General features: G+C 59.7%; 1 protein-coding gene across 3 annotated transcripts in view; it reads right to left on the bottom strand.

Annotated features, from left to right (window-relative positions):
* Nucleotides 1-338: 338 nt before the first annotated feature.
* The window catches only part of MAD1L1 (mitotic arrest deficient 1 like 1), a 314,493-nt gene continuing 290,727 nt past the window's right edge, over nucleotides 339-24,104 (bottom strand). For 2 of the 3 annotated variants that reach the window (XM_032326714.1, XM_032326715.1), the window contains exons 18-19: nucleotides 4,436-4,503; nucleotides 339-811 (exon numbers count right to left, since the gene is read on the bottom strand). In XM_032326714.1, coding sequence (XP_032182605.1) covers nucleotides 364-811; nucleotides 4,436-4,503 — 516 coding nt within the window. In that variant the 3' untranslated portion in view covers nucleotides 339-363. The remainder of the gene's footprint in view (nucleotides 812-4,435; nucleotides 4,504-24,104) is intronic. The other variant, XM_032326716.1, reaches the window with a different exon arrangement.

Consider the following 24,104-nt stretch of genomic DNA (forward strand, 5'->3'; position numbering starts at 1 on the left):
CTTTTATGGGGGCCTGGGGTTTCAGAAGACCCCCACCCCCATGACAGGCCCGGCGAGTCCCAACCGGGCTTCCACGGGCGGGTGCTTGGAGCCTCCTTCCTGGCCAGGATCTGAGGCCGCACACCAGTCCACATGGTGGGCAGGTGGCTGGAGTCTGGAGTCCGGGAGGCGCTGTGGGCACTCGGCCCCATCTGAGCACCTGCTCCACTTCCTGTGCAGGCGATGGTGGCACCTGGGCCGCGACCCACTGCCCCCTGGTGTCCAGTGTCTGCCTTGGGGCCAAATGGAGGGTTGGCAGAGCGAGCCTGTCCGCTCAGACACACACAGCGAGACAGGCAGGGTGGCCAAGGAGCAGAATTTATTTCATGAGGAGCAGGGATGTCGGCCAGCAGCCCACACTGGGGAGGGGAGGCCACACGGCCCCCAGGCCTCACCTGGACCTGCCAGAGCGCACGTACTGGGGGAGGGGGACGGTGGATTCCTCTGTCCCTCTGGCAGCTCGGCCCCCCGCTGGCTCCAGGGGACGCCCACAGGGCTCCTGGGAGGAGGGCCAGTGTGTGGCCCCGGAGCTGGACTGGGGGCGTCGGGGGAGTGGCTGCCTGCCTCCCCCGTGGAGCTGACTGGTCGGCTGCCGCCGGGCGTTGGGCGCAGGCTAGGCCACGGTCTGGCGGCTGAAGAGGTCGAGGGTGAGGGCACTGAGGAAGGCCGGGATGCTGTCTTGCCGCAGCAGGTGCAGCTCGATGAGCTCCTGCACAGAGCTCGAGAACGCCGTCTCCAGCAGCTGCATCTTGGCGCCCGACGGTCCCGTGGCCTGCGAGGGGAGGAGGGACACAGGGAGGACAGCGGTCAGCATGGTGGCGGCCTGGGGCTGCCCCTTCCCCTCCCCTCGGGCCCCCCCATGACAGGACAGGGAGCAGTGGAGACCCTGTCCTATGATGCCCCTGGAGGGTTGCTGTAGGTGGGGGTCAGACAGGTGCAGCGCTGCCCCCATGCCCAGCGAGGCTGGGCGTCTCCCCCTTCGCAGTGGGCGGTGGTCTCACCCACGTTTGTGGGACCTAGAAGACTGCTCCTCCCGGTTGTCCCATCCAGCCCTCCCCGTCCTCAGACCCCGGCCATGAGGACAGCTGCCTGCACGTTCCCCAGCTATGCTGGAAGGCTGCGAAGCTCTCTGGGGGTGCCGACACCCCCTCCTGTTCCTCAGATGAACAGCCCAGGGGATGCAGGCCAAGCCGGAACCTCACGCCCACGCAGGCACTGGCCACTGGGTGGGGCGCGGGGCTGCCTCTCCAGTTCACATTCCATCTCTTCCCCATCACACCATACCGGCCACAGAAGAGGGGGTTCCCACAGGCAGCACTGCTGGGATCGTAACCCCGCTCAGGTGGCCTTGCTGACAATACCCCTCTGGCTCAGTTTCCCCATCTATGTAGTGAGGGAGCAGCAGTCTAGAGTCCTGCTGGCCTTTAGGAAGTGGCTGTGGGGGAGCTGGGGGGCCGGGCAGTCCCGGAGAACACAGGTGTGTGTGTGTGTGTGTGTGTGTGTGTGTGTGTGGTTCCAGCTTCGGGGCTGCGGAGGGTGTGGAAGAAGACAAGTCTGTCCCACGGTGACTGAGACCAGCCTCCAAATGCCTCAGCTCGAAGCACTGTGTGGGGCCCAGGGCAGGGCTCCCCAAAACCAGCTGGCCGTCCCCTCCTGTGCAACTGGGGAGAGACCAAGGCCCCGAGAGCTGGGCCCCCCCCAGGTCATGGGGCAGGTCTGGGCAGAGCTGGGCCTGGGCCACAGGGCCAGCTCTCCAGGCCAGGTGCTCCCGGGGACGGGGTAGAGGACAGCCAGGGATTCTGGGCCGGAGTGTGGACAGAGACCTCAGGGTGCCTGAGTACTTAGGCAGGGGATTCCCAGTGCCCGGGAGACTCCCAGAAGCAGGGAAGGCTGCCTGACCACGGACAGCACCCTGCCGGCTCTGCTGTGGGCCCCACCTGGCAGGGAGCTGAGCCTGGGGAGTAGGAGCTCCTGGGGCCGGCGCTAGCCTTCAGGAATGCCCCCTGGTGGCGGCAGGCTGGGGGGTGTCTGGGGGCTCCTGCCTGCCAGGTGGGCTGGGAGCACTGCCAAGGAAGGTGCGACTGTTTGCCAGACAGAACCCTGTGTCCCTTGAACCCCGTTCAGCAAGGTGAGTGGCAACGGCGGGGTGGCATATGGGGTGTCAGGAGCTGAGTAGGGTCACTGGGGGGCAGCACCCCCAAAAGAACAACTTCCTTCCCACTCTGCACATGGAACCTGGGCAGCTCAGGGGTGGGCTGGGGACCACTGCCTGCCCTGAGGACCACGCTGCCCCCTGTCTGGAGAGTCCCCACTCTGGATGATGGAGGATCCCTCCTTCCTGGACAGCTCTCATGAGGAAAGCCTTCTCCCCTGGGAACCACCCCTGCCACGCCTGCTCCCTGCTGTGGATGCCTCGGGTCCTAGGCCTGGACCGGCCTGTGAGAGGGAGGTGGGCTCCCTCCGAGAGCCCAGAGCCGAAGAGGGCTCAGCCTGCCCTCTGCCGGTGCTCCCACGAACCCGGAGTGTCCCCCAGTGCTCCTCGCACTGGTCTGCAGTGCAGACGGGCCTCTGCTCCCTCCTGAGACTGCTCCCCCCTCCCTGAGCAGCCAACCCTGTTCCCTTGTCCACTCCTACATTTAGCCTTGTCAGAGTTCAACACAAACCATTTTTAAACAAAAGTAAGAGAAACCACTCTGACCTTTTACCAAGAAAATCCTTTCATTTCTGCCTTCTGCTCAAATCTGGATTTCTTCCCCTAAATGTCACAGGGGCTGATTCTCTGCAGCTGTCGGGGGGAGAAGCCAACGCAGGGCAGGGGGAGGCAAGGGAGGCCACGGCGCTCTCCTGGCTCGGCAGCTGAGGGACCACCAGCCCCTAAACCGGGGACCTTCACTCTGCACGGCGGGCCTGCCGGGACCCCTGCCCCCAGGACGGAGGTGGTCTTCCACCAGCTCAGATCAAAGAATGTCATTCTCTGCGTGCCTCCCCAGGTCCCCCAGGGCTGTGGACATGGACCAGGCTTTGTTTGCACGCATCAAACGTCCCTCGTGGCTTCCAACCCCGAAGCCCCATCTTGAGGAGCAGCACAGCGGAACGAGCCAGCACAAGGCCCGTCCCGGACGCATCAGTCCACAGGTCTGGTATTCAGGAAGCGCCGACGGTCACTCTAGAATGCCAGGTACATGGCGACACTGGCTGTACCCGGGGCCCTGGGCCCCCGGGCCTTGGGTGGGCTAGAAGGAGGTGTGACCAAAGCCAAGTTCTCATCTCAACCCAAGTCAAGGCAAAGCCAAGCGTTTGCGACCCACCAGCCGCCACTGGCCGCACCTGCCCACTCCACGGTCGGAAGGGCCGAGTCCTCGCTCGGTGTGGCGCCATGCGGCTGCCAGAATGCGCCCCTGAGTTCGTGGCGCGGATCCATCTCTGCCAGGCTCCGCTGTGTGCAAATACCACCCAGTCCCCAGGTACCTTGTAAATCACTCTAATTAGGGGCTGTTCACTTAAAATTAGAGAGCGATTTTTTAAAAAGCAAATTGCCCAGTAAGACGTGTTGGCTGCGGCTGGAAATATTTATGGGCTGACGGCTGTGTCTCTGCCTCCTCTGCCCCCGGCTTCCGGGAGTGACAGGCTGTGGTGTGGCTGGCAGCTGCCCTGTGGCGTGAGGGGCCCTGTGCCACAACGAGGCCCGCGCTGCCCACGGCTGGCCGAAAGGCGTTCCAGCAGCCCAGACCTCAGCCGGGCCTCGCCTCGGGGCCTCCTCCTCCCTCTGGATGGCAGGGCAGGGCCTCCCTCGGAAGGATCGGCCCAGACCTCATTGAGCAGGTCTGTCCACCATGGCATGTGTCTGTGGAGAAGGGTCAGTGCAGGGGAGCTGGGGGGGTCATGGGCAGGAGGGTTCTGCCCCTGCGGGTCAGCATAAGGGAAGTGTGCGGTGCTCATGCGATGCCTGGCTCGAAACGGATTTTTTAAATGCAGTCTGGCCACCCTCAAGTCTGTGGCATCCCAGCTGGCAGACGCTTTGCGACACTCCTCTCATGAGATGCCCTGAGAAGAGGATTGTCTGCCCGAAAAGCAGAGACAAGAGCTCCCATCAATGGTCCCCTCCCGAGCCCCCCAACTGCAGGGGGTGGTGAGCCCTGCAGGAAGGGCCTAAGCATGAGGGGCTGCCTGCCACGTGCAAGGTCACCTTTTGCTTAGGGCACCGACGACCGTCCCATGTGTGAAGAATCAGGACGAATCCAGAGATGAACCCACGGCAAGGGGTGGGTCCCCAAATCCTGATCTGAACAGACAAGACGTGCACAATGCAACAAAACTATAAAACAGGGAGCAGAAATGCTACTCCCTCAGGACACAGGGACCTGAGTATCGTTTCTGCGAGACTGTGGCATCGCACCTTGTCATGACAGAGTCCCATCGCCTCCGGTGGGGGGTAATGCAGGACGACCTGGAACACCCTGGGGTCTGAAAACAGAAGGCGGCACATGTCACAGTGACTCAGGAACCTCAGCTCAGTGCACGAGACACGAGAGGTCACATGGCCCACTTCCGTGGCCAGTGGGCCCAATGGGATAAGTCATGCCATCATGCCTTGTGGGGTGCACAGGGCAGAGCCATGGGTGACACGGAGCGCTGGGTGCCCTGCTAGAGAAGGGGGGGTCTGCCGGGCATTGAGGCTCTACCTCGGGAGACCAGAGGAAGAAGGGAGGAGTTGAGATCAAGGGGAATAAACAAATTAAAAAACAGGAGAGAGAGTTACTGAAACTAGAGGCCGGTCCCTTGAAGAACAGCAAAAAAATTAATGGAGGAAGAGAAAAGACAGAAGTTGCCAAAATCAGAAATGAGATCCTGGAGCTGTTACAAGAATAAGAAGAAAACACTACGAAAAACTGTTTATGCCCGTAAATCTGACAGCCGGGAACGGAGGAATCCCTTGAAAACCACGGGGCAGCAAAACTCAGCCAAGATGAAGTAGAGACCCGAGCAGCCCGACCGCCGCCAGAGAGACGGAGTTTGTGACTAAGAAGCTCCTCAGGAAGGAGGCTCCCGTCCCAGATGGTCTCACGGGGAAGTTTATCAGATATGTGAGCAGGAGCTACCACCACCTCATGTGTCCCTTCCAGCCAACAGAGCAGAGGGAAGGCGTCCTGCGCAGAAGCATTTTCACGCGACGCCCACACGCACAGCGGAGAAGGAAGAGTCCACACACGCGGTTCCCATGAACTCACACGCAAAAACCCTCACTGGATTTCAGCCAGTCGAATCCAGCAACGTGCAGAACAGATGACCAGACCCAGCTCGGGCACCTTGTTTCTGCGTCAGGCTGGCGGGGTGAGCTGCTGGGATGACAGGCCAGGAGGGGCCGCAGGAGAGCCCCTGCCAGACCCCACAGCCACCCCCCATGAGACCCCTCCGCAGGCCGGAGTGGCGCCAGCAGCGAGCGCGTGGGGCTGGCGTGGTCCTGGTTCTGGGGACGCCACAGAGCTCCTGGAGACAGCCGCACCAGCAACACCCACCACCCCCAACAGGAGGGCAGGAGCCATCCACGCAGGGAGGAGGCTCGCCTCTTCCACACGCGGTTCTGGGGCGGCTGGACGTTCCTACTTAGACAAGCAAGAATTTTGACTTAAACCTCACACCTCATGCAAAATTTAGCTCAAAATCTATCACAGACTTAAACATAAAACATAAAAAAAACACAACAAACCCAACAACAATACTTAAAACAGAGAGAAGAAACATTTTAAGATCTGAGACAGGCAAAGAATTCTCAGACTAGACCCCAAAAGCACAACCGAAAAAAAACAGAGATGGACAAACCGGATGGACCCCAGGCAAACGGCCACCGTCTGCTCCTGACAGAGCCAGGAGCAGGAGAGGACAGGCCCACCTGGGAGGACGCACTGCAGGTTCATGAGGGGCCCAGAGCTGCCAGTCCTGGGTCTGGGCCCTTCCGGCAATGTCAGGCGCAGCGAGGGGCCGCCAGGTGGAGCCGGGCGCCCTGCACAGCACCAGCCACGGGGACAACCAGCCTTACATCTGAGGCTCTTGGACGCTGGGTCCACTGTATCCCCAGGACATGTGAGCATGAGGCGGCCGCAGTCGGGACAGGCAGTGGGGGAGGCACGGACAGCAGCCCCACGCTGCCCCTCGCTCATGCGCTTGGATGCCCAGAGGCCGGCTCTCGGCTCCCTCACCGGCTCCTACCAGCTCTGGGTGGGATGGTCGTGGCTGCAGGGGCCGGGGGAGGCAGGCTGATCAGTGGCTATCTCCAGTGGCATGAAGACTCGCGTACAGATCTGTGGGCAGCAGGTTACACAGCTGTGTCTAACTGGACACAGCCCCAGGCGGCCCTGCCTGCCGTGAAGTGTGGCCGTTCCCCTCTCGGCCTTGTCATCGGCGCTGCTCCTGGGCCTTCATGTAGGAGGGAGGGGAGGGGCAGGGACGAGAGCCTGGGCACCGCCGCGTGGCAGGAGGTCAGGCCAGTTCAGGCAGAGCCACACTGTGCAGCTCGGTCCCAGGTGGGGTGGCTACACAGGGACAGGGCAGGGTGGTCCCCACGGGCCAGTGAGCACTGACCGTACTCCGTGCTCCTGCCCACACCCCTTCCCGCCACCACTCATGGGCACCCCGGGCCTTTGGGAATGAAAAGCGCCTCCACACTGAGACACTGAGACACTACCTGAACTATGTCCGCGGACCCCTCCACCGGGGCAGCCTCCTCTGGGTGCCGCCCAATACCCAGGCCCCGCACTGGGTCAGACCTAGCTTCAACCTTGGCTTTACACCAGGAAGCTGTGCAACCCTGGGCACTCCGTCAAACCCCAGGTCGTGTGTGTATGCTGGCTGTGGCTGAGCAGAGAGGTCAGGTGTGTGAGAGCTCCTGGCCCGTGGGGAACGCACACAGAGGTGACCTGCTAGAGCCCAGGCCACGGGGGACAGGGGCAGCCCCGCAGCGGCACCACGAGGACGAGCCTCCTCCCCACCAAGCACCAGGCCTGTGCACCTGGGCTGCACGCGCACACCGGCTCCTGGAGCTGCTAGAGGAGACATCCTGTATGGATGTGGCCGCAAGAACACCCAAGCGCTCCCCACTTCAGAGGACAGTCTGGGTTTCTCAAGCTGAGACTCTGACATGGCCCCAGATCTGTCATGTGCTTATAGGTGATCTGGGGAGACGGCTGCACCTCGTCCGTCGGGAAAGCACCTTGGCCTTCCGGGGTGGAGAAAGCCCCGTGAGCTTGCACCGCGGTGGTTCACGCTCTCCCTTGTTCACACTCACACCCACAGAAAGGGTGTGTAAACAATGAAATGTAACCACGAGTAGCTCGGAGAGCAGAGATAAAACATGGCCCCTTACGGTTTTCTGCACTTCCCAGATTTTTCTGTGACTGCACGTTGTAACTGTAATCAGAAAAAGGCCTAGCTAAATTATATTCACGGAAGCTGAGGAGTTCTGAGAACACACCATCCTTGCCACATGCGCACGTGTGGGGGCCACACCGGCAGGCTGGGGCCCGGCCCTGTGCGAGACCCAGCTGTTGTGGGGACGCCCTGTGTCTGGGACTGGGGACACTTGCTGGTCTGTAGGGCAAGTGTGAGCTTGGCCCTGGAGGGGCACCTGGCTGCCAGCCCCAGAAGCACCCCACCTATAGGCATGCGAAGGCCAGCTGCCTCCTACCCCGAGGTGTCCCGGGCCATGCAGCCACGGGTCATGGTGGAAGTCACCTTGCCGCCTGGCCCACCTGCGCTCTGCATGGGGAGATGGGACTCCTCCTCCATGCTGACCCCTAGGACGGTTTTCCCAGCCTGCACGCAGCTGTTCCTGCTGCCTAGAAGACCTGTCCCAACCCCTGACCCCGAGCCTGCCGGCCCTCCCCAGGCCACCAGCCACTCTGTGGGCTTGGTCTCCCTCCCTGTCCACTGCGACTGCCCCCACCCTCGAGGCCAGGCTGGGTGCGGAGGTCGCTCTGGCCACTGCTGCCCACAGGTGCTCCCAGAACGTCCTGCACAACACCCCCCCCCCCGCCCCCGGCTCCGGCACCGGCTCGTCCTGACCCCCTGGTGTCCCTCAGGGCAGGGCAAGGCTGTTCTTCTCAGGGATCTGCCAACATGGGCAGGCCGGGCAGACGCCGCCGCGTGAGCCAGCAGGCAGAGGGACACGGTGGCAAGTGGGTCAGGACAAGCTGGACAGAATGCTGAGGAGGCTGTCCCGGCATGAAGTTCCAGAGAACGCGCTGGCAGAGAGAATGTCCAGCACGCGGGGAAATAGCTCACCCAATTATCCCTGCTTAATTGTGCCGAGAAAACGTCTCAATGCTGCATGTGCTAATTATACCAGCGGTGCTGGAATTACCGGCCCGGCGAGGGGCGACCTCTCCCAAGCGTGATCTGTGGGGAGGGCAAGGCCAGGCGCCCCCACAGTTGCAGATCCGTCTCCAGCCCGCGGTTATTATTATTCCCCTATTTATACGGCGCCGCATCTTTCCTCCGGCGCTCCAGTTTGCACAGCTGTTCCTGCAGCCTCGCGGGGGAGGGGCAGCAGGGCGGAGGCGGGCTCGAGGACCCAGGGTCCTTGCAGCAGCCTCGCCCATTTCAGCCCGTGAGCCCAGGGCCAGGCTCTGCCCGGCTTCTCCACTCCTGGCCCAGGCCTCCTTCCCGGTCCTGCGCACACAGGACCATGGGCGCGGTGGGAATATGCGGGGAGTCCTGGGACACAGACACCGTCATGGGAAGAAGGTGGGGAGAGCTGTGGGGGCCGAGGGCCGAGTGCAAGGAGCCATGGGAGGGGTCTGAAGGCCCGGCGTCCTGGGAGAGCTTGGGCCGGCTGGACCTCATCCGTCAGATGGGCTGGACCCCAGCGGCCCTCAAGTGCAAGGACGTGACCAAACAAGAACCTGGAGGAAGCCCCTCGTCTCCCGTCCAGCCAGGCTGGGCCAGGCGGAATGCCTGGGTGTGGGGCTCACGGGGCAACTGAATTTTCTGAAGAGTGACTGAGTGGAGAGCCGTGGCTCCTCACCTCACCTCTCTGAGCTGACGCCCTGCAGCGTAACAGGGCACGTGGCTTTCGGCTCCCAGCGTGGACGTTAACTCGCTCCTGTTATGGCAAGCTGATGAGGCAAGCTGCCGTGTCACGGGGATCGAAGGGGGCCTCTGGCTGGCGGCATCACCCACACCTCTGCAAGCGCACTCAGGAGACTGGTCCCCGCCAAGAGATGCGAGGCAGCTGCAGTGTGGACCTTTGGGAGGAACCCGCCACCACGCTCGTTGGTGACAGATGGCTGACGCAGGATGACAGAAGAGGTAGCCTCGAGAAAGAATGGCCCCAAACACCTGAAACATGAGGGGAACTACGACCTGGCAGATCCGAGAAGCCCGACGAACCCCAAGCACAAGAGGGAGTTGAAGGGGATGACATGGAGGCGTGTCATATCCAATTGCTCAAATCAGGTCAGTCAGCACCTTACACAGTCAGAGGGAGCCAGCCCCGGGCCCGCAGAGGCACAAGGATGTGGCCCGGGGATGCCACAAAGAACAGCAAAACTGAAACCCGTGAACCCAGAATTCCACCCACGTGTCATTCAGAATATGAGAACTGTCTCAGGACAATGAAGCTTGAAACACGGGCTCATGCAGTACAGACAGGAGAGGGCCCTGTCCCTTCCACGAATGACACATGACGACATGTGCTGTCACTTAAATCTCCCCAAAGGACAGCTGAGCACTCACACCACAGACCTAACACCGTGCTGGGAGGCTCAGCGTCTGCGCGGAGCGGACTCAGCAGGAAGGCGAGCGCCGGGTCAGTGGGGTGTATGCGGACTGGGCGGGCACGATGGGGTTCTCACGCCCCATGTTGCGTGAAGGCTGAGACGCACAGAACAAATCCTGCTGCAACCCACAAAATCACAAAGAATCGTAGGTACAAGGTCAAAAAAGGAGACTCGCGAGTCTGTACGAAGCGGTTCACCTCACGCAGAGGAGCGGTGAGCTGGCAGTCGGAGCCCGGTCGGAGCAGGAATCGGCGCCAGCGTGCATGGTCTGACGAGCCCAGCGGGAAGGCAGGGGCCGCACACTGCACACAGACGCGAGGCTTGGCCACACGTGGCTCCGAAGAAACACACCTCAAGCGTGAGGACATGAGGAGCTTAAAAGGAAAAGGATGAAGGAGTTCTGCCCCCTGCATGTTAGCCAGAATCCAGACTGGCCATGTGGACATCGGACAGGGTAGGCCTCACAGTGAAGAGGATCACAAGGGAGAAAGGCCGTTTCGAAACAATGAAGGGACTGATTTATACATCGACTGAGAGAGGACAAAAATACGAGACGGAACAGACAAATCCAGAATTACAGTCAGAGGTGTCAACGCCTGTCGCTCTTTAATTGGCGGAAAAGATAGAAAATCGGCAAGATTTTGATAGATGGAAGATAAGAGACTTGACAATATTATCAAAGAACTCAACATAACTGACATTTACAGGAGAGCCCTCCAGCAGAATACACATTATTTTCAAGTACATTTACCTGGAGAGACAACAGTCTAGACCTTAAAACAAATTTCAGTGACTTTAAAAGGATTCATGTCGCAAAGTATGTTCTCCGACCACAATGAAATTAATTCAGAAACTAGTAACAGAAAGGTAATTGCTGAATTAATTTTCACAATATTTGGGAACTGAGTAACCTACTTCTAAGAAACCTCTGGGTTAAAGAAGAAACCAAAAGGGAGACCACTAAGTCATTTGAACTGAATGAAGATAAGAACAAAATATCAGAATTTGTGGAATGACTGAAGCAGCACTTGGGGGAAAATTTTAGCACTGACTGTCTACATGAGAAAGAAAGAAAAGTGCTCGAATCAGTGACTTAGCTTCCACCTAAGAAACTGAAATGAAAAGGGCAAATTGGACCCAACATGAGAAGACAGGAAACAAAGATCAAAGCAGAAATCAATGAAATAGAACGCAGAAAAACAACACAAAAAAAACACAGCCCGAAATGTCTCATGTAGACAGACACAGTCTGGCCACGCTCATTAGGACAAAACGGAGAAGACACCTGATGGGGTCGCGGAACAGAGGAGGGATGCACGTGGTCCCACAGGTGTCGAGAAGGCAACAGGGACCACAGCCGGCAACCGAGTCCTGGGAGGCCTGATGACTCAGCTAACACGGACCCAGTCTCTGCGAGACACAAGCTGGCCAAGCTCACCACAAAGGAGATGGACAACCCGGACGGCCCTGCACCTGCTACGGAAAACCTTCCCTCGAAGAACTCTCCATGGCTGGGTGGCACCCCTGGAGAATCCCACCGAACACGCCAGGAAGAAATTTCAATTGGACGTAAACTCTAAGAAAACGGATGAGGATGGACACTTTCCAGCGCCCCTGTGCGCCCAGCATCACTGTGATACCAAGATCAGACAGTGACTTTACAAGGAAAAAACCAGACTATAGACCAGTAATCCTCAGGGATACAGACGTAGAGATCCTCAACGAACAGGGAGCAACGTGTGCCCAGTAACCGGCACAGAGTGCGGCACGTGGGGTAGACTCAAGTGGGGTCTATCCAAAAGGTAAGGCTGGTTTTCCATCAGAAAAGCAATCATAGTAATTCCCCGTATTAACAAAGTGAAGAAGAAAAGCCGGACGATCATCTCAACAGATGCAGAAAAAGCAGGGTCCACGCCCGCCAGCATTCTCCACAATAATTCTCAGCAAACCAGGGTCTGGAGAGAACTGCCCAGCATGACAGACGATGCCTGGGGGTAACCCGCACCCCACACTGTCCTCACTGGCCTGAGCGTGAACGCTGGCCCTCTGGCGTCAGGCAAGGGTGCGCAGCTCCCCACTTCTGCTCAGCATCACTCTGGAGCTTCTAGCCAAGCAAATAAGGTGAGAAAAAGGAACAAAAGCATCCAGTTTGGACAGGCAGAAGTGCAACTGTCTTTGCTCAAAGACAACATCATGGTCTGTGCAGAAAATCTAATCAAATGTATTAACAGCTACTAGAACTAATACACGAGGTTAGCAAGCGTGCAAAATAAAAGATCAATACACAAAAACAAACTGCTTTGACACTGGTGACAGACCTTTTACAATAGCGTGAAAATAGTAAACGGGATAAAGAGAACAAAGCTATAAGCTAGCGCGGAGAGAAACTGTTCTCGGCCCGGTGTTGTTACAATGGATCTGGGAGCTCAGTTAAACCCTAACCAAAACCCTATCAGACTTGGATTGTACAGGTGGATCAGAGGAGCCCAAAACGAATATGGAAATGCAAAGAATGGAGAACACTTCAAACAAGTCTGAAGAACAAAGCTGTAGGGGGACAAAGGATGGTGGTCCTGGCACGCAGACCCCTGCCTGCCCCTCCCGGCACGCCTGGTGTGCACGGTCCTGTCACGGGAGGCACCGTCCGCTGTCCCAGCAGAACGACTGTGTGCCCAGCCCCTGAGTCTGGCCCTCCGCTGGGACTTCCAGGCTCCTCTGCATGCCTGTGACATGCTACGGGGTCCTCACGCCGCGTGGCACAGCGTGTGTGTCCATCGGCAGCAGGGGCGTCGTAAATCTACAGTGAGCCAGCAGCTGAGGGCCCTGGGGTGTGGAGAGGTGTCAATGCCTGGTCTTGTGCCATTAACAGAGCAACCTGCATGGGACTGGGAAATTCTCCCCTGCTGGGCCCAAGCGGCCTCCCTCCGCCAGCACTGCTGGACACTGACTCCAGGTCCCACATTGGTCGGGGCACAAAGAGAGGAGTCCTGGGCCTGACAGTGTGGACAGGACGGTCCAGAGGACACCAAGGCCAGACAAGGGGGGTGGTCACCTGACTGGGGGAGCCTGAGCATCTGCAGGACAGTCTGGACTGTGGACATTGATGCTGGTCTGAGCTGAAGCCTCTTGCCTCCACCGGCTGGGCCGGGCTGTTCCTGCAAGCCCGCACTTCACAGGTTGCCGGTGAGCACAACTGGTGGCCCGAGGGCCCACAGGCCCCCGCTGTAGTCAAGGTGCTGTGCACCAGGCACGTCTCGCTAGCTCTGGGCCAGAACTATCCCTGTGACTAATGGACTTCCAGAAAGTTCCACCCCTACAGTCATGCTGATGCTCATCCGGATGGCGGGTGGCAGCCCAGGACCTGATGGGTGGAGGCCGCAATGGCAACGGTGCACAGCCCGGTAGTCATGGGGACAGGAACCTGCTGTCTGTGCTGCGTAGCTCTGGTGCAGCCCCCCCCCCCCCCCCCCCCCCCGTCCTCAAGCGCCCTGCCCCGCCCCTGTCCTCCTGGGGCTGCCAGCTGAGGCCCTCTCCACCCTGATGACCAGAGTCTGTTCTTCCCCTGAGCTTCCAGGCAACTGCTTTGACCGTGGCCTGACTTCCATCTGGGTTGGCAGAAGCAAATATGGTGGCCCAGGGCAGACCTTACGCTGCCCCTGGCCCCCGGTTCCCAGCCCTGGCACCAGGCGCTCCTCCTCCGAGGGGGTCCGGAGCAGAGAGGCTGCAGGAGGCTTGGAGGGGCTGAGCCACCTGAACCCGGGGCACGGTCCGTCAGGGTGTGATTTGGGTCTCCCTCCCCACGGAACAAGGGGCCGCTGCTTGTGTGCGGGGTTCCACTGGGAGGAGACCCCCTCTCTCGGGACTGTGTCTGCCCCCAAGTGGAGGTTCTCCGTCTCCGCTGGGGACTGCAGGTGCTCCCTCAAGGTCCCCAGCCCTCACATGCCTGCCACTGTCCCTGTGCCGACCCCTCACCCTTTTGGCGTTGGTATCATCTGCAAATTGCCTTATTTTTCATCTTTGGCAAGGCTGAAAATCTGATCATGAAAGGAGATTTTCTTTTTTCTTTTTTAATTAGTACTTGGTAATATCACCAAGCTGCGAGTTTATGGCTTTGTAGATCTTGTGTTTTTGACACTAATTACTCACAAAGGCTTTTTAAGCCGCATTTCAACTCTGCAACTGCCATGCCGGTAATTAAGCAAGAGAGGAAGAGGCAACGGATTCCAGGCGTCACACTTGGCCCTTCCGACCCGTGTTCTGGCTTCCGTGTGGCCGCAGTGCCCATGGCCCTGGCAGGAACTCAGCCCCTCCCAAGGCTTCTGTCTCCAGGCGTCCAGCCCCCTGTGATCCTGACAAGGTGCTCGGGTTCTGCTCCACACTCGGGGGCCATGTTTCAGGGTTCTGGTGGTGGGAAGCACAGGAGTCCTGGGAACCCACAGGGCAGGGGTAGTCCACAGCCAATGGTCTCCTGGAGCCACGTGGAAGGGCCTGGCTCTGCCAAGGACACACTGCCCACATCCTCGGTCTTCCTTTCTCATGGCCCTGTGGCCACTTGGCTCTTCAGACACTCGCTGAGCACCTACTACGTGCCCTCCCCCCCTCCTGCCAAGGGGAGGTGAGTGTTGAGCTGTTGGGGGTCCTGGGAGGCCACATACACTTCCGCCCTGCCTGGGGCACAGTGGGAAAGCCCACCTGGGACCCTCAGCAGAGGTGCGGTCCTGAGCAAGCCCACCGGCAGGTCTGGGGCAGGGGCTCAAGGCTACACAATTCTGGGGCATGACGTTCTCCTGCTCCAGAAGCATCCACTGAGCCCCCCCAGGAACCTCCCGGCAGGCAGGGCACCTGGGGAACCAGAAGCTGGTCACCCTGGGCCAGGACACTGTGCAGCGGGCGGGCAGCTCCTTCCCGCCCTTTCCTGTAGAACCCACAGCTTCTGGGATGGTGATCAATCGACCGAACCGGGCAGCAACCCTCCTGTTGTCCCTGCGTGGAGGGGCTGCACCTGGGAAAGGCTCCCAGGTGGGCTGGGCGGATGCAGTTTCTGGTGCGCTGGCCAAGGGCTGTGGCTCAAGGAGCAGACAGACCTCATGGGCCTGCCCGGCTGACTGTGCTCGGCCCTCCTTAAATACAACTGGTTAGTCACACTTCAGTGTTTTTTTATCGCAATCCTATTTTAAGATACAATTAAAACATCTCATTGCCAGAGTGCACGGATCCTACTGAGTCTTTCCCCTCATGCCAAGGAGTCAAAAACAAAGACAGGGTGGCGATTCGGGAACCATTCTCATTCCCAAAGTGGCAGGCCTGCTCAGGACCGGTCCCCGAGGAGACCCGGCCCCCCGGCACACCGTGCAGCCCGGACGCTGCCTCCTCCAGACCAGGCCGGGGCTGTGTCACATGAGAGCCTCCCTCCAACTCTGCCTGTCAATGGCACTGCCATCCCGCCATTGCTGTGGAGGAATAGCCACTCCAGAAGTCTGGGCTCTGCAAACACAAGTACCTGATGGGAAAGAGGCTCTGGGATATCAGTGAGCCGAAGCCACCACTGGAACATTCATGCACATCAGTGCAGTTTCACTACAGCTGAAAAGGGGCTGAAGAAAGAGCTAGCAAGTTCGGACACCCCTGGGCTGGTGACCACGTGCCTCGCCCATGCTGGTCCCACCCAGGTCATAGCCCGTCCCGGGCCTGCGTGAATCCCGCCACAGGCCCAGCACTCAGACTCTGGGAGGCAGTGGCTGCACACACTTTTGCAGGACCCTCAGTGATAAGGCAGGCCTGAGCCCAAGACTGGTGGGTGGCTGGCGGGATTCTGGGAGGAATCCAGCAAAAGACGGTGGGCGCCCAATAGGCAGACCCCGGGAAGAGCCCGCCACAGCCGTGACGGAGGCAGGTGGAGCCATGGTGGGGTACACGGAGCCTGTGCAGTGGTAGGGGCTGCAGTCAGGCTGGGGGCCGACATCTCCCCCAGCATTTCTCTTTGCCCTGTGGGTAAGGGAGGGGTTGGGGTGACACGGGAGCCCAGGGCTACCCTCAGAATGATGTGACCCAACTTTCCCCATGAATGACTCCATCTTCCCTTCAGGGCTTTTGGTGGGGGGAACACCCTGGAAGCAAGCGGCTCTGAGCTTGGCTAGAACGGGGTGCCTCTGGGGCATCTCCAGTGGGAAGGGATGCAGGACACCCGCCCTGCATGCTGCTGTCCAGGTATATGGCCAGTGAGCTGTGAGTGGGCAGGGAGCCACGGCTGCCGTCACCTCTGCCGGGAGTCTGAGTGGCAGGACAGGAGAGGGGGCCACAGTGATGCTCAGGGCTGGTCTCATTCATCCTGTGCACAGAAACCACCCAGGCCTATACGCTGCCGCCACCGTGATGGACACGGCGCAGGTGGGCTGCAGGGGCTGACCACAATGGGCTAGGAGGGCTCGGACACAGGTCCCCTACTCCCCATCACCCCCCCGGCAGACTCACTGGCTGCCAGGGAGCGTGCCAGCTGGGGGAGCTGGGAGGCAGCAACTCACGCTCCACGGTGCAACTTGATCCGGCGTGGCTGTGCCCAGAATCCTGATGCGGGAGAGGCTGTAGCTCTGACCTTGGCCAATCAGGCAGCCCTCCCGGGTCCTTCACGGCCCATGGCTGAGAAGTCAGCAACCCAAAAACAAGAGTCGGAACACAACCCACTGGCCTGTCTTTCTCCCTGGTTCCCAGAAAGGAACATGCTGACCACCACGTCTCAGGCCAGGTGCACCAGGAACCACAGGCCACTCACTGTGGCTCCCTCCACGGGTCCTGGGGAGATGGCGGCTGGTGCTGGGTGACAGCTCCTGACCACAGAGCTAGCAGGCTTGGAGGGGAGTGTTATTCCAAGGCCCTGGCACCCAGAACTGGGTGGGTGGGGGGACTGGCGGGTCTCCATCCACCCTCCAGGGAGCACAGCCAGGGTGAGAGGCAGTTTGCCATCACTGGGCAGGGTCTCACCACCAGGGTGGAGGCCACCGAGACGCAAGGACACCAATCAAACAAGAGTCATTTGCACCCAAAATGTCCCCAGACTGAGGGATGATATGGGACCAACAGTGTCCAGGCTATGAAGAGGACGCAGGACAGGAAGTGGTCGCCAGGATGGTGGGGTCATTGGAACCAAGGTCTCCCCACTTCCCTCCCCCCTGGGCAAAGAGCCAGCTGAGAGCAAAGGGTCCTGGACTCCCTCGCCGCACGGCCCTTGGAGGGAGACGCTGTGTGTGCCCCTGCACTGTTCCGGCCCCGAGCGTGCCCACCCCTCACTGCGGCCAGGGCTCAGCACGCGTGCTGCTTCCCTGCCCCCAGACAGTAAAAGCCAAAGGGCGGAAGTCCTTCGTTCTCTGCAAAAAATGCTCGGACTGATGCAATTTGCGTGTGCAAAATGTGTGACGTGCATTTTCCAGCTCATCAGCACCTCAGCCTGCACGAAGCTGCTGTTTGCTTTCAGACCCGTTTCACGGGGCTTGAGTTATATTATGGGATTTTCTTCATCCTGCAATAGGAGATTTCATGTCTTGCTGATAACTCTGCATTTTCATTGACCACATTCATCGGAAAAGGAAATTTCAAAACGTATTCGGCAGCCACAGGCTCCTCGGCCTCAAGAACTGAATACAAGTGATCTGCTCACATCCGGCAGGTATCTTCCTGTGATTTAATTTCAGAAACGATTTTCTAAAGGACTTGAACGTTCCTGCCCGTCCTGGGAAAGGGAAGTCACTGCTCTCCTCGGAGTGTCTGAGGAGCACGTGTGTCCTCTCTCACTAAGCTAGCACCACACTTCTCTCAGGACGCGTCCGAACGTCCTGGAGCGGCTGAAGCCGTGGCTTCCACACAGCAGCAAACCAGGGGGCTGGGCAGGCGCAGCTCAGGCGGCCTGGGGAGCTCAGTGCACAGAGCCTTCGGCCAGAGTCCCCTACACTCCCCAGGCAGGAAGGAGCCTACATAGAGTCCCCTACACTCCCCAGGCAGGAGTCACTTCCCAGGTGGAGACCTTGTCCTGTGGGGTTAGATCCAGTGTCACTTACAAGCGTGAGGCAATGTTTTAGAATTTGGGGACCCAACATAAAAATTGGGAGCTTCCAGCTACTTTGAACCCCAAAGCCCAGCACGCCCCACGCTCGTCGGTGGCTGAGGCCGATTACCGTTCGCTTCCATGGAGGCTTCCCTTACAGGCAGGCCGCCAGGGTTGGGAGAGGAGGGGGAGGGGCTACAGGTGTTTGTGAGACACTGGCCTGCCCTGGACACGGGCTGTGAACTACAGGGACAGGAGGAGAGTTAGAGGCTGGGCCCACCCTGGGACACAGTCCAGTCGGGGAAGGAGGATCAGTTCAATTCATTTGGGTCCAGCAAGGACAAGGCCCGGGCCTGCGATGACCTTATGTCCACAGCATCTCAGGTCCTTGCGCTAGAGCCGAGCCACCCATGGGGCACGGCCGAGGCCCCCACAGGACAGCCGTGGCCCATGCTTCATCGGTAACACAAAACAACGCTCTTTCCATCACCCATCACCCCCTCCCCGGAACAACACCCTAAGAGTGGTGATGGCGCATTCCTCTGTCCTCCTTTTTAAGCATATGAGCGTGTGCCAAGCATGTGTGCATGCCACATGCGTGTGAGCGCCAGGTGTGGCTGATGGGTGGCTACGGTGCTGCTGTCCCAGGCACCAACAGCTCAGCCCCACGTGTGAGGTAAGGCAGCCCTACTGCAGTCCGCTACAGGCATGGTCTGTGCCTTTTCCTGATTCCCACTGTGATGCAGTCACAGTTGTGCCAAGTCATTGGGAGAGCCCTGTGGGAGGTCAGGGAGGCTCGGGGATGCTGGGTGGGGGGGTTGGAGCCTCTCGGAGCCCACACGCATCCTCATCCCTTGCGGTTGCACCGAGAGAACCAATGGCAGGGCTGCGAAGGCCTTGCTGGGTTTGCACAACCCCGAGAAGACCGCCCCTGGGCCTGACAGCACAAAGGTACAAACTTGGAGATGCGCGCAGGTGTGGGAGGGTCCGGCTTCCTGCCTGGGAATTGCCCTAAGAGGTCCCGATGGGGAAAGGGAGATGGGCAACATGGCTTTGGGGCCAGGGTAGTGTGAACGGTGCAGGCCTGTGCCACGCTGGCCACCGGGGCCACTCTCTGTGGACACAGGGTGTGAGAGTGGTGTGTACGAGAAAAAGGGCTCCCGCAGGCCCGGCCTTGGAGACAAGCAATGACTCTTGAAGCAAGGAACAGCATGCTTTGATGTAGAAAACACCGGTTAGTTTTCCAGCAGAGCATGTGACCTTAAGGGGATCTAATTTCCCGGACAACCTGGCAAGGTGCTGGCTCTCTGACTCCCACCAGCCTCCACCTGAACTCTGCCCACGCAGGAGCTGGGCCGAGGCCGCCCTCCCAGGCAGAGCCGCTCCTGGACGGGAGCCCACAGCGAGCACTGCACCCACTCCTCTTATGTCCAAGTTCTGTTCTTGCTGCCGGGTAGTCAGAGCCACAGGGCAGAGACTAAGCCTCGGGCCGCTCAGAGGAGGGGACTCCTGGAGCCAGTGTCCTGACAGAAAGGTGGAGGGACCTGGTGACAGTGCTCCTGGGTGACAGTGAACACGGGCCAGGCCCAAGCAGATGGCCGGCAGGCGGAGGGGTCACGTGGTATCCCCTCTGCCAGAGCTGGGGGCTCGAGCAGCACTGGGGAGGACCACCCATCACAAGCACCCTGGTCAATACCTGGCACCCAGCCCTGAGACACCTACCTACAGACCCAGGGCCAGGACGAGTCCCTGGCAACTCCAGGAAAGTGTCCCTGAATCCCAGGCTTCTCTGGCTGGAAGGGCTAGAGGCAGGACAGCGCTGGACGGCCTCCACGGGCGCCAAGGCACAGAGCAGGGGCAGATGGCGGTGGGTGCCTCCCTCTCTGGTGTCAGCTGCCCGGCACGTGGAAGCACCCGTAAGTGCCACCGTGGCCTCCACCATGCCGAGTAACAAGGGCGAGGAGTGTGTGTTCCCCGTGCTCCAGGATAAGATCACAAATTTGAAAGGATCTCTTGGCAAGTCACACATTAGCGAACGCAGTGAGCCCAGCGAGCAGAGCCAGGACTAGAAGCTGGGCAAGACCGGCATGAGGAAAGGCACCTAGGTGCCCCCCCAACCCCCAAGTGCGCACAGACCTCCCCAGTGCTCTCAGCCAGTCCACACTCCAGGAAACACAGGGAACCTGCCCCCCTAAGGACCAGAGTGCTTCCTGGCAACAGAGAGGGACAGGTCAAGGAGGTGCAGCTGGGCTGTTCAGGAGTGCTGTGGGGGGTGCGGGGAGGGGCTCCAAGGTGCCTGAGTGGAGGGCAGGGCCAGCAGATGTGCTCTGGAAAACCTCCAGGCTGAGAGCAGGCACCCCCTGTCCTGCAGTGAGACTCCGTGTCTACCGTCGCCATGTCCGCTGGCCTGGGAGGGCCCACGGGGACAACTGACACCCCTGAGGGTGCCGCAGCCCCAGGTGCCCCCAGCCCAGAACCTCCAGTGGGGGAGGGGCTGAGGGCAACTGCCTGGGCTCTGGGGGCCCCCAGGGGCAGATGGGGGGTGGGCAGCTCGGCAGGATGCCCCAGCCCGGCAGGGAGCCGACATTTGAGAGCAATCCGGGTGACACTGTGTGATTTAAAAGTTAATTAAACTGAGTGGTACAAAGTCTAACAGCCCCAGGTGTTTATTTCCAAAGAGCATTTGGAAGGAAAAGGGGAAATCTAATAAAAAGCTTTGTGAGGCATTGCATTAGGAAGTAATCACATCGCTAAATCACCGGCCTCTGCAGTGGGCCTCCTGATGCCTGCGCTCCGTCCCTGCCCCTGCCTCCCCCCACGCCCCCCACCCCATGACCCTTCTGGCCCAGAGAGGGTGCTGCAGCTAGGCCTGCCCCAGCAGCGCCCTCCAGGGGAGGCCGTGTGTGTGTGTGAGTTCCCCAGTTCCTGCATTCATCCTTCAGGCACTAGCTCGCTTGCCCACTACCAGCTCCTCGGTTCACACACACACTCGCTCGCTCACCCACCCGCTCCTCCGTTCACACACTCACTCGCTCGCTCACCCACCCGCTCCTCCGTTCACACACTCACTCGCTCGCTCACCCACCTGCTCGTCCATTCACTCGCTCACTCGCTCACCAACCCACTCATCCGTTCACGCACTTCCTCGCTCACTCGCTCACTCGCTCACCCACCCGCTCCTCCGTGCACGCATTCACTAGCTCACTCGCTCATTCACTCTCCCGTTCCTCTGCTCGCTGGCTCATCGGCGCACATCTCTCTCCACACGCTTGTTCCCTCACTCCCGCATCCCTGCCCTGAGCACTGGCCAGACCACCGCGGGAGGTGGAGGGGAGCATGCAGGCCCCACTGGGACGCCCGGGGTCACATCTGTCAACCACAGAGCAGGAGGCAGCATTTGGGGTGAGACCCCAAGGATGGGGTCTCATTTGGGGTGAGACCCCAGGAAGCAGCATTTGGGGTGAGACCCGCAAGGATGTGTGGGGTCAGAGGCATACGTGGGGGATTCCAGGCCCACAGGGACCTCATGTGCTGTCTGGTCCAGACGGCCACCTCCTGTGGATGGTGCTGAGCCTGCATGGGCAATGTCCTGACAGGGAGCTCACCACCTCACAGGGCCACCAGCGTGTGTCACCGGCTGCAAGCTGCCACCCTGGACATCCGGTCTGCCCACAGACGGTACAGAGATGGTGGGAAGTCTGAACTGGGGCTGGGCTCCCCGGCTGTCCACACAGAGCTGCACAGGAAGCCCGTTGCCCTGCTCAGCACCTGCCCCAGGCCTGCTGGGGTGGGCGCCCTACTCACATTAATTAAGACAGAGTAAACAACAGTGTTTTGAAAAACGCATGTTTCTATGTGATTGCTTTTTTTAATTGGTTGGTTTAACATTTGAAATTTGATTTAATTTCAACTTGATTTTCCTCACCATGGGGTCAGGCTTGGAGCCGGGGAAGTCATTACCGGAGCGCCTGTCATCAGTGGCGGGGACCCTGGAGCATGTGCACCCCATCCCTGGCTGTCACTGTCAGCTGATACCAGGGCGGTGGCACTCGGAGTGAAGGGGGCGGGAGGAGGCTGCTGCAGGGGTCTGTCCTCATGGTTTCCCCCTCCTCCAGGGCCCAGGCTCCTGGGGTGTCTGCACCCCCCCAGGACAGACCCACACACCCTTCCCGCCCACTCTTGAGCTAATGGGGGACAGCTCCGGGCAGGTGTAGGTGCTGACCAGTTCATGGGCAGCCTGTCCTGTGTGGGAGCCACCTATCAGCTGAGGTGTCTGTGAGGTGACACAGGGCTGGGGCGGCCAATGATGGCCTCAGGCAGGAAGCTGGCCTGGAGCGGAGGGCAATCCACTCCCTGTGGCAGGCAGCCCAGCCCTGCACCCTCTGAGCCTCATCCCCTCCTAACACAACAGAGGCTGGGTCCACCTGGGAGCCCAGCGGGAGGACAGCATGACACATGCATCCAAAGAGCCCAGGAACTCTGCCAGCTGGGGATGTGCACTAACAGCAGCTATATCATGCTCCTGGTGTCTCCCCATGCCCCAAGGGCACCAGAGGGCAACCAGCCATCCCCTCTGCTCCAACTGCCCCCCCACACAGTCCAACACTACGGGCAGAAATGTCATGTGCCACACTCTCCAGCCATGTGTTCTCTACACATGTTCCATGTTTTCCCATCTCATGTCTGCAGGTGCTAGGTCCTCTGCCTTTGTAATGGGCTCCTTGCAAGGCCCTTCTCAAGGGCTGCCTCAAAACCTGATGCTCCTGTGAAACCTCCCAGAACCTTCAGACAGAATGAGCTACTTCCTCATTTATTCATTCCTTATCTACCCACCCACCTACCATCTGTCTGTCCATCCGTCCACTGACTCACTCACCCATCCACTGTCCATTCATCCACTCACCCATTCATCATGTCTGTCCATCTGCTCACCCATCCACCATCTATCCGTCCATCCAACCACTCACTCATCCAACATCTATCTGTCCATCCATCCACTCACCCACCCATCCGTCCATCCATCCACTGACTCACTCATCCATCCACCATCTTGTCTGTCCAATCCGTCCATCCATTCACTCATCCATTCATCCATATCTATCTGTCCATCCATCCACCCATCAGTCCATCCATCCATCCACTCACCCATTCATCTACCACCTGTCCATCCATCCACTCACCCATCTGCCTACCATCTGTCCATTCACACAATCTGTCTGTCTGTCCACTCACCCATCCATCCATCTACTCCTCCATCTATCCCTGGTCTGTCTGTCCATCCTGGCTGCTGGCTCCCACTCTGGCCCTGGCACCCATAGGCTTCCCCCTTCCCTGCCAGTAGGTCCTGGTTTGGTTTAAATGGTGCATTTTACAGAGACCAGCTCTGGTAGCACGTGTCCCATCACATCACCAAGGACTCGGGCTGGCCCCTGCTCCTCTCCCTGGTTTTATTTCCTGGAGGCTGTCTGGCTACCTGTGTGGTTTTCAGCCATGCAGCCACTGCCCAGCATGGGCCAAGAGCACATGGCCAGAAGCCCAAGTGTCTGTGGCCTCTGGCCCTGTGTTCCATGGAGCCTCTGAACCGTACTTCTGGAAGCCTGATGGGGAAGAGGGGCTCCCCAACCTCCACAGGCATGTGGGGATACTGCTCACACTAAACTCACATGGCAATGTCCCTGTCCACGCAGCACCCATGTGGACACCAGGGTTACCCTGTCTGCCCATGTGCATCTGCCTCACATGTCAGACCCACCGCTGAGCCCCTTGTCATGCACTGTGCTTGCCTTTGAAGGCCTCCCTTCCTCCATGTCAGCCTGCCCAGCCCGTCCCGATGGCACGCTCCACCCTCCGCCCACCTCGGGTGCCGCCTGACCGCCCCACTCCCCCAGCAGCCCCATCAGCCTGCCTCCCTCGACTTCACCGCTCTGCCCTGTCCATACATCCTCCTTGGAGCTGACGGTCCACGGGCCTCACATGTGCTCCCCGCAGCCTGTCCTGAGGCAGGACTGCGATGTCCTGGCTGTAGCCGCAGGTGTGGGCCTGGGGTGGGCGTGCAGCAGGTGCTCAGAGTGTCGACGGGAAAGAGTCATCACTGAGGAGAGGGGAAGAGTTCTGGGTCTCAGAACACCCAACAGACACCTGCTAACGTCCCTGACCAAGTCCCCCGGCCCCATCTGGACTCAGTCCAGTGAGAGCTGCTGCTTGGAAGCTGAGCTCAGGGAAGGAAGGGCCCCAGCCCGGCACCTGTAAGCTGCGTC

Source organism: Mustela erminea, chromosome 20 (genome assembly GCF_009829155.1).
Source record: "Mustela erminea isolate mMusErm1 chromosome 20, mMusErm1.Pri, whole genome shotgun sequence".
Taxonomy (NCBI): Eukaryota; Metazoa; Chordata; class Mammalia; order Carnivora; family Mustelidae; genus Mustela; species Mustela erminea.